The 11,091-nt window shown below is 40.0% G+C and overlaps 1 protein-coding gene across 5 annotated transcripts in view; it reads right to left on the bottom strand.

Annotated features, from left to right (window-relative positions):
• The window catches only part of fbxw7 (F-box and WD repeat domain containing 7), a 346,930-nt gene that overhangs the window by 3,234 nt on the left and 332,605 nt on the right, over positions 1 to 11,091 (bottom strand). For all 5 annotated transcript variants that reach the window (XM_061923037.2, XM_061923038.2, XM_061923040.2 and 2 more), the window contains 2 exons: positions 8,763 to 8,988; positions 6,083 to 6,293 (listed from right to left, as the gene is read on the bottom strand). In XM_061923037.2, coding sequence (XP_061779021.2) covers positions 6,083 to 6,293; positions 8,763 to 8,988 — 437 coding nt within the window. The remainder of the gene's footprint in view (positions 1 to 6,082; positions 6,294 to 8,762; positions 8,989 to 11,091) is intronic.

Below are 11,091 nucleotides of genomic sequence, written 5' to 3'. Positions count from 1 at the left end.
TAGACGAATACTTGACTGCTGTTGTTGTGTGTTGTTACCGCGCTGGGAGGACGTTAATGAAACTGCCTAACAATAAACCCACATAAGAAACCAAGAACTCGCCCTCGATCATTAGCTGTTTATATTGTGGGAAAGCGGACGTGTGAACAGGCTGTCAACACGTCACTCAGGTCCGCATGGAGCTGGAAGGGGCGTGGCCTCCAGCTCCGCCTGAATTTCGGGAGATTTTCGGGAGAAAATTTGTCCCGGGAGGTTTTCAGTAGAGGCGCTGAATTTCGGGAGTCTCCCGGAAAATCCGGGAGGGTTGGCAAGTATGAACGGTACGCAAACATTTCAGTTCGGTACGTACCTCGGTTTAGCGGTCGCAGTTCGGTTCATTTTCGGTACAGTAAGAAAACAACAAAATATACATGTTTTGGTTATGTATTTACCAAATTTGTAAACAATGGCTTCATCCTTTTAACATTGGGAACACTATAATAATTCTGCCCACGTTAAACAACATTAAAGGGGAACATTATCACCAGACCTATGTAAGCGTCAATATATACCTTGATGTTGCAGAAAAAAGACCATATATTTTTTTAACCGATTTCCGAACTCTAAATGGGTGAATTTTGGCGAATTAAACGCCTTTCTAATATTCGCTCTCGAAGCGATGACGTCACGCATTTTCTCAAACACCGAGTCAAATCAGCTCTGTTATTTTCCGTTTTTTCGACTGTTTTCCGTACCTTGGAGACATCATGCCTCGTCGGTGTGTTGTCGGAGGGTGTAACAACACCAACAGGGACGGATTCAAGTTGCACCAGTGGCCCAAAGATGCCAAAGTGGCAAGAAATTGGACGTTTGTTCCGCACACTTTACCCACGAAAGCTATGCTACGACAGAGATGGCAAGAATGTGTGGATATCCTGCGACACTCAAAGCAGATGCATTTCCAACCATAAAGTCAAAGAAATCTGCCGCCAGACCCCCATTGAATCTGCCGGAGTGTGTGAGCAATTCAGGGACAAAGGACCTCGCTAGCACGGCAAGCAATGGCGGCAGTTTGTTCCCGCAGACGAGCGAGCTATCGACCCTAGCTTCCCTGGCCTGCTGACATCAACTCCAAAACTGGACAGATCAGCTTTCAGGAAAAGAGAGCGGATGAGGGTATGTCTACAGAATATATTAATTGATGAAAATTGGGCTGTCTGCACTCTCAAAGTGCATGTTGTTGCCAAATGTATTTCATATGCTGTAAACCTAGTTCATAGTTGTTAGTTTCCTTTAATGCCAAACAAACACATACCAATCGTTGGTTAGAAGGCGATCGCCGAATTCGGCCTCGCTAGCTCCCGTGTCGCGTCGTTTTCGCTTGCATACGGTTCAAACCGATATGACTCAATAGCTTCAGTTTCTTCTTCAATTTCGTTTTCGCTACCTGCCTCCACACTACAACCATCCGTTTCAAGACATGCGTAATCTGTTGAATCGCTTAAGCCGCTGAAATCCGAGCTAATGTCGCTATAGCTTGCTGTTCTATGCGCCATGTTTGTTTGTGTTGGCATCACTATGTGACGTCACAGGAAAATGGACGGGTGTATATAACGATGGTTAAAATCAGGCACTTTGAAGCTTTTTTTTTTTTAGGGATATTGCGTGATGGGTAAAATTTTGAAAAAAACTTCGAAAAATATAATAAGCCACTGGGAACTGATTTTTAATGGTTTTAACCCTTCTGAAATTGTGATAATGTTCCCCTTTAAAATGCCTCAAGTTGTTGCTCAGATTAAATTCAATGACAAAACTTTTCTTCTACATATAAAAAGTGCAACATTGAACAGTTTCAAGTCAACTCATCATGCTTAATTTATTACAGCATTTGGAAAAGCCTGTAGTTGATTTTTATTATGTAAGTGTTATATTGTTATCAACATGTGATAGCAGGGACCCTGCCATTCAAAACTAGGCTGCTCCATTACTAATGATTAATGTAACTATAGCTGAAAAAATAGTACAATAGCAATAGGAGAGACTATTCATCCCTGAACACCATGGAGTTCATGTCGGCTTAATGATGCACTTACATTATTATATCAACTATCAGAGACAGAAACTCTTCATTTAACATAATGTCCTTTTTTGCTGCTTCAACACAGTTCAATCAACACAGAAAAAGGTAAAGTGAAATAACAGACAGACAGACAGGGCTTTGCTGTCCGTAACACACACACACCGCAAAATGAGCTAACGTTACGCTAAAAGCGAATTAGCCTTCACCTCAAGCCAGGACTGCGAGCGAGCTGAGCTGCCTTTTTATATTTCTAGAAGGTCAACGGGCTCATAGTGATGTTACTAGTAGTTGACTGGGAGGTGTTTATTATCATTTGGGGAGAGTCCGCTGCCTGATGATTACCTGCTAAACGCTAAGCACTGACGACATGCGCTCTGAATACGCACTGCTGATTGGCTGTTACCGCTCTGTGTGTAACCAATCAGATGGTTGTGTGGGCGGGACAATGCTGGGTGCTGTGTAGAGGACTGACAGAGACAGAGGCAGAAGGAAGCTACTTAATATGTCCGTGTGGAAACACCTTTCGAACCGAACCGGAACCCCGTACCGAAACGGTTCAATACAAATACACGTACCGTTACACCCCTAATTAATAGTATTACTGCACTTTGTATCACATCAAATACTCTATGAAGACAAAGACATGCAATACTTCCTTATTCTCTTTCTCATTAGGGAACATGTTCAGCCTTGTCCTCCAGTGATAACGGTACTTAAGATACAAATAAATGATTTATTTGTTGTAATATAAGTGATTATTATTAACTTAGGGGAGGCTCCACACTGTGTATGGAGACACATAATTAGCTGCTAGGCGCTTGTCACAATAATAAGACGAGTCCTGCGTTGGTGTTGTTGTTGTTGTTGTCTAGGTTACGCCTGTTGCAGCAACTGTTGTCTATGGGCTTTTTTTTTTTTTTAACCCTTCATGTCAAGATGGTGACTTGAAAAGATGAACATGAAACCCACAAAAGAAAATATAAATAAAAGCATAAGAATATTGTGTGTATGGTGAGTTCAAAGACATGTTTATCAGCGTAAACTACGGTGTTCAGTCTTCTATCGTGTCCCAATAAAAGACAGTGATATTGTCCACTGACCTCATTATAGCGCCGACAAAGCCCCTCCCCCTCGGACATTCACGTCACCCACCAGGACCCCCTTTTGTGTGGCGTTTAGGGAGCCCTCGTAAACACGGACGCTGTTTGCTAATGAGGGCGTTTAGGGGGTGGGGGGAGGGGCACTTTGGCCTTTTTAGGCAACTTCCTGTGAGATAGAGAAGATCTGTGCACAACACAACACAAATTGTAGCAGTGCTCTGGAAGTCTTAAGGAGGGATGTTCCTAACAGATTTATTGATGCCGATACCATCATTAATGAGTGCGATGGAGTGATACCAATCACATGTATTAACTGTAAATGTTTATGAACAATACAATATACATTTTAACGACTTCTGTATTCTCTTTCTGGGTGTGGAACAGAGGTGGGAATATTTGGGCAGCTCACCAATCTAACCTGATGGTTGGATGATGATTCCATTCAGGATGGACTCCACATTCAAGAGGACTCTCCTAATATATCATTTGGTACATAAAGGTGACACAAACTCCTCTTTGCTGGTGAAGTAGGACTTATAGCAGGGGTAGGGAACCTATGGCTCAAGAGCCAGATGTGGCTCTTTTGATGACTGCATCTGGCTCTCAGATACATCTTAGCTGACATTGCTTAACACGATAAGTAATGAATCATATTAAAAATAACGTTCAAATTATAAAACAATCTCATGCACTTTAATCCATCTATCCGTTTTTCTACCGCACCTGTTCAAGAAGTCGCATTAATGGTAACAAGTATTTTATTTATTATTGGTTAGCTTCAGAATAACAATGTTATTAAAAAGAACAAGAGACTTATTATACTCTGAAAATGTTGGTCTTACTTAAAAATGTTTAATTGTATTCAGTGTTAAAAAAACATTATATGGCTCTCACAGAGATACATTTTAAATTGTTTGGCTTTCATGGCTCTCTCAGCCAAAAAGGTTCCCGACTCCTGACTTATACGCACAGTGTTGGCCATAAAAACATATTTCTTAACATTTATTTTTAAAATCGTATTGACAACAATCTCAGAATGTTATTAAATTTCATAAAATAAAATGATGCAACCTCAACATTAATTTCAATACAATACTAAAAAAAGGGAAACTAAAAACCGTATCTGTCATAATATTGTCAATAATAGTTATGTTTTTAACCAAAAATTTATTATTATTATAATTATATATATATATATATATAAATATATATATATACACATACACACACACATATATATATATACATACATACATACACACACACACACACACACATATATATATATATACATACATACACACACACACATATATACACACACACACACACACACACACATATATATATATATATACATATATACATACATACACACACACGTGTATATATATATATATATATACATATACACATATATATATATATACATATCCACATATATATATATATATATATACACACACATACATATATACGTATATATACACACACATATATATACATACATACACACACACTCACACACATATATATATACACATACATACACACACACACACACACACATGTATATATATATATATATACATATACACACACACACACACACATATATATATATCCACATATACATATACACACACATACATATATACGTATACATACACACACATGAATATATACATATATATATATATATACACACACATGAATATATACATATATACATATATATATATACACAGTATATACACACAGTACATATATGTGTATATACACACACATATATACATATATATATATATATATATATATACACATACACACATACATACTCATTTTTACATATATATATATATATATATATATATATATATATACACACATACATATTTTTACATATACATATATATATATATATATATATACACATACACACATACACACTTATTTTTACATACATACATACATATATATATATATATATATATATATATATATATATATATATATATATATATATATATATATATGTATGTGTGGGAAAAAAATCACAAGACCATTTCATCTCTACAGGCCTGTTTCATGAGGGGGGGTACCCTCAATCATCAGGAGATTTTTTTTTGGAAAAAAAAAAAAAAGAAAAAGAAAAAAAAAAAAAAATAAATAAAAATAATCTCCTGATGATTGAGGGTACCCCCCCTCATGAAACAGGCCTGTAGAGATGAAATAGTCTTGTGGTTTTTTTCCCACACATACATATATTGCGCTCTACTACGGTATCGAGCACTATTTTTTGGATAACCTTATTAAGACATATATATATATATATATATATATATATATATATATATATATGTACATACATACATATATATATGGTAAATGGATTATACTTGTATAGCGCTTTTCTACCTTGGAACTCAAAGCACTTTGACACTATTTTCCACATTCACCCATACACATTCACACATTCACACACTGATGGCGGGAGCTGCCAAGAAAGGCGCTAACCAGGACCCATCAGGAGCAAGGGTGAAGTGTCTTGCTCAAGGACACAACGGACGTGACTAGGATGGTAGAAGGTGGGGATTGAACCAGTAACCCTCAGATTGCTGGCACGCCCACTCTCCCAACTTCGCCACGCCGTACATATATATATATATATATACACATGGGGGTGATTATTGTTCACTTAGAGGAGCGGCTCCACACTGTGTATGGAGACACATAAGTATCTGCTAGCTACTAAAAGTAAATAGTGTGGGCATGTACCCAGAGTACTTTTTGAGGAAAGCGGGCCGATACTGAAGAGTGTCACGTCCCTAGTTGTAGTGTTGACCTCCAGACATCACGTGACACTACTGACCTTGTCCCTAGTTGTAGTGTTGACCTCCAGACATCACGTGACACTACTGACCTTGCAGCGTCTGCAGACACTGTCCGGTCTTGATGTCCCAGATCTTGACGGTGGAGTCGGCGTTGCCCGAGACCAGGATGTTGTCTTTCAGCTCCATGCCGCTGGTGAGAGACTGGTGTCCTGTCAGCGTGTGGATGCAGTTGCCCGTCTCCACGTCCCACACCCTGATGGACGTGTCCAGGGAGCCGCTCACCACGTGGATCCCATCAAACTGCAAAACAAAGACCACGTCAGCCCCTGTGCATGTTTGTCATGCTGTTGTTTGTCATGCTGTTTGTCATGCTGCTGTTTGTCATGCTTTTGTTTGTCATGTTGTTTGTCATGCTGTTGTTTGTCATGCTGTTGTTTGTCTTGCTGTTGTTTGTCTTGCTGTTGTTTGTCTTGCTGTTGTTTGTCATGTTGTTGTATGTCATGTTTTTCATGCTGTTTGTCAGTCATGTTTTTCTTGCTGTTTGTCATGCTGTGCGTCATGTTGTTTGTTGTGCTGTTTGTCATGCTGTTTGTTGTGCTGTTTGTAATGCTTTGTGTCATGTTGTTTGTTGTGCTGTTTGTCATGCTGTTTGTCGTGTTGTTTGTTGTGCTGTTTGTTATGCTGTGTGTCATGTTGTTTGTTGTGCTGTTTGTCATGCTGTGTGTCATGTTGTTTGTTGTGCTGTTTGTCATGCTGTTTGTCGTGTTGTTTGTTGTGCTGTTTGTTATGCTGTGTGTCATGTTGTTTGTTGTGCTGTTTGTCATGCTGTGTGTCATGTTTGTTGTGCTGTTTGTCATGCTGTATGTCATGTTGTTTGTTGTGCTGTTTGTCATGCTGTGTGTCATGTTTGTTGTGCTGTTTGTCATGCTGTTTGTCGTGCTGTTGTTTGTCATGTTGTTTGTCATGCTGTTGTTTGTCATGCTGTTGTTTGTCTTGCTGTTGTTTGTCATGCTGTTGTTTGTCTTGCTGTTGTTTGTCATGTTGTTGTATGTCATGTTTTTCATGCTGTTAGTCATGTTGTTGTATGTTATGTTTTTCTTGCTGTTTGTCATGCTGTGCGTCATGTTGTTTGTTGTGCTGTTTGTCATGCTGTTTGTAATGCTTTGTGTCATGTTGTTTGTTGTGCTGTTTGTCATGCTGTTTGTCGTGTTGTTTGTTGTGCTGTTTGTTATGCTGTGTGTCATGTTGTTTGTTGTGCTGTTTGTCATGCTGTGTGTCATGTTTGTTGTGCTGTTTGTCATGCTGTATGTCATGTTGTTTGTTGTGCTGTTTGTCATGCTGTGTGTCATGTTTGTTGTGCTGTTTGTCATGCTGTGTGTCATGTTGTTTGTCGTGCTGTTGTTTGTCATGTTGTTTGTCATGCTGTTGTTTGTCATGCTGTTGTTTGTCATGCTGTTGTTTGTCTTGCTGTTGTTTGTCTTGCTGTTGTTTGTCATGCTGTTGTTTGTCATGCTGTTGTTTGTCATGCTGTTGTTTGTCTTGCTGTTGTTTGTCTTGCTGTTGTTTGTCTTGCTGTTGTTTGTCATGTTGTTGTATGTCATGTTTTTCATGCTGTTTGTCATGTTTTTCTTGCTGTTTGTCATGCTGTGCGTCATGTTGTTTGTTGTGCTGTTTGTCATGCTGTTTGTAATGCTTTGTGTCATGTTGTTTGTTGTGCTGTTTGTCATGCTGTTTGTTGTGTTGTTTGTTGTGCTGTTTGTTATGCTGTGTGTCATGTTGTTTGTTGTGCTGTTTGTCATGCTGTGTGTCATGTTTGTTGTGCTGTTTGTCATGCTGTGTGTCATGTTGTTTGTCATGCTGTGCGTCATGCTGTGTGTCATGTTGTTTGTTGTGCTGTTTGTCATGCTGTGTGTCATGTTTGTCGTGCTGTTTGTCATGTTGTTTGTTGTGCTGTTTGTCATGCTGTGTCATGTTTGTTGTGCTGTTTGTCATGCTGTGTGTCATGTTGTTCATCATGCTGTGCGTCATGTTGTTTGTTGTGCTGTTTGTCATGTTGTGTGTCATGATTGTCATGCTGTGCGTCATGTTGTTTGTTGTGCTGTTTGTCATGCTGTGTGTCATGTTGTTTGTTGTGCTGTTTGTTATGCTGTGTGTCATGTTGTTTGTTGTGCTGTTTGTCATGCTGTGTGTCATGTTGTTTGTTGTGCTGTTTGTCATGCTGTGTGTCATGCTGTGTGTCATGTTTGTCGTGCTGTTTGTCATGTTGTTTGTTGTGCTGTTTGTCATGCTGTGTCATGTTTGTTGTGCTGTTTGTCATGCTGTGTGTCATGTTGTTCGTCATGCTGTGCGTCATGTTGTTTGTTGTGCTGTTTGTCATGCTGTGTGTCATGATTGTCATGCTGTGCGTCATGTTGTGTGTCATGATTGTCATGCTGTGCGTCATGTTGTTTGTTGTGCTGTTTGTCATGCTGTGTGTCATGATTGTCATGCTGTGCGTCATGTTGTGTGTCATGATTGTCATGCTGTGCGTCATGTTGTTTGTTGTGCTGTTTGTCATGCTGTGTGTCATGATTGTCATGCTCTTGTTTACCATGCTGTTGTTTACCATGTTGTTGTCATGCTGCTGATTGTCATGCTGTTATTTGCTATGTTGTTATGCTGTTGTTTGCCATGCTGTTAATCACCATGTTGTGGTCATGCTGCTTATTGTCATGCTGCTTATTGTCATGATGTTGTTTGTCATGGTGTTTGCCATGGAGGCGGGCCCACCTGTAGCGAGTACACTCTGTTGGTGTGGCCCTGCAGCGTGTGGAGGCAGGTCTCCGTCTCGGGGTCCCAGACTTTGACCATGAAGTCGTAGGCACCGCTGACCACGCGCCGGCCGTCATACTGGACGCAGCGCACGGCTGCCACGTGGCCCATGAGGACGTGTAAACACTGGCCTGTCTCGATGTCCCACACGCGAAGGGTGGCGTCCCGGGAGCCACTGACCACCCTGGGAACATGGACACCTTAATGCATGTCATGTGACCACCCTGGGAACATGGACACCTTAATGCATGTCATGTGACCACCCTGGGAACATGGACACCTTAATGCATGTCATGTGACCACCCTGGGAACATGGACACCTTAATGCATGGCACACAGCATGCCAAAACAATACATGGCGCTCTAATGTCAGCCAATCAGAAGCATTTGCAAAATACTACTTAGTAGTGCCGTATTTTTCGGACTATAAGTGGCAGTTTTTTTCATAGTTTGGCCGGGGGTGCGACTTACCGTATTTTCCGCACTATTAGCCGCACCTAAAAACCACAAATTTACTCAAAAGCTGACAGTGCGGCTTATAACCCGGTGCGCTTTATATATGGATTAATATTAAGATTCATTTTCATAAAGTTTCGGTCTCGCAACTACGGTAAACAGCCGCCATCTTTTTTCCCCGTAGAAGAGGAAGTGCTTCTTCTTCTACGCAAGCAACCGCCAAGGTAAGCACCCGCCCCCATAGAACAGGAAGCGCTTCTTCTTCTACTGTAAGCAACCACCCGCCCCCATAGAAGAAGAAGAAGCGCGCGGATATTACGTTTCATTTCCTTTGTGTGTTTACATCTGTAAAGACCACAAAATGGCTCCTACTAAGCGACAGGTTTCCGGTTCATGAAAAGACGCAATCTCTCCATCCGCACACGGACTACTATTTCACAGCAACTGCCTAAAGACTTTCAAGAAAAGCTGGCTACTTTCCGTGCATATTGTAAAAACAAGATAGCTGAAAAAAAGATCCGGCCAGAGAACATTATCAACATGGACGAGGTTCCACTGACTTTTGATATTCCTGTGAACCGCACTGTGGATACAACGGGAGCACGTACGGTGAATATTCGCACCACAGGGAATGAGAAGTCATCCTTCACTGTGGTTCTAGCTTGCCATGCTAATGGCCAGAAACTTCCACCCATGGTGATATTCAAAAGGAAGACCTTGCCAAAAGAGACCTTTCCAGCCGGCGTCATCATAAAAGCTAACTCGAAGGGATGGATGGATGAAGAAAAGATGAGCGAGTGGTTAAGGTAAGTTTACGCGAAGAGGCCGGGTGGCTTTTTTCACGCAGCTCCGTCCATGTTGATATACGACTCCATGCGCGCCCACATCACGCTGGTTTTTAATATATTATTAAAGTTTGACTGACCTATCTGACTGTTTTTTTGACATTCCTTTAGCGCAGTTAGATGCGGCTTATAACACGGGGCGGCTTATAGGTGGACAAAGTTTTGAAATATGCCGTTCATTGAAGGCGCGGCTTATAACCCAGGGCGCCTTATGGTGCGGAAAATACGGTATACTCAGGAGCGACTTATGTGTGAAATGATGAACACATTATAATATTATTGATCTCATTGACGTAAGAGACTAGACGTATAAGATTTCATGGGATTTAGCGATTAGGAGTGACAGATTGTTTGGTAAACGTATAGCATGTTCTATATGTTATAGTTATTTGAATGACTCTTACCATAATATGTTACATTAACATACCAGTTGCTTATTTATGCCTCATATAACGTACACTTATTCAGCCTGTTGTTCACTATTCTTTATTTATTTTAAATTGCCTTTCAAATGTCTATTCTTGCTGTTGACTTTTATCAAATACATTTCCCCCAAAAAATGCCACTTATACTCCAGTGCGACTTATATATGTTTTTTCCTTCTTTATTATGCATTTTCGGCCGGTGCGACTTATACTCCGGAGCGACTTATACTGCGAAAAATACGGTAGTTTTTTCTTTTTCCTTTGAAAAATAGCACACTGTCCGGAGAATATGTGTATATAATTGAACAGTGTTTATGTTGTGTACAAGGTGTATTTATAATATATTGTGCAAAGGACATTTTTATATTTTTTGGAAGCTCATCTTGTATTTGACATTGTTTATAGGGTTAGGCGCAATAAATGTTCGACTTCAGCCTAAACCCTTTCGCTCTGCAACATTTTCAATTTATGATTGTACAACTGTTTGTTTATGTCAAACTGTTTGTCTATTTTGTTGACCACTAACCGAAAAAATAATAATAAACTAAACTAAAGAATAAC

This window comes from Nerophis lumbriciformis, linkage group LG27 (assembly GCF_033978685.3).
Source record: "Nerophis lumbriciformis linkage group LG27, RoL_Nlum_v2.1, whole genome shotgun sequence".
Taxonomy (NCBI): domain Eukaryota; kingdom Metazoa; phylum Chordata; class Actinopteri; order Syngnathiformes; family Syngnathidae; genus Nerophis; species Nerophis lumbriciformis.
This window is presented reverse-complemented; position numbering and strand designations above follow the sequence as displayed.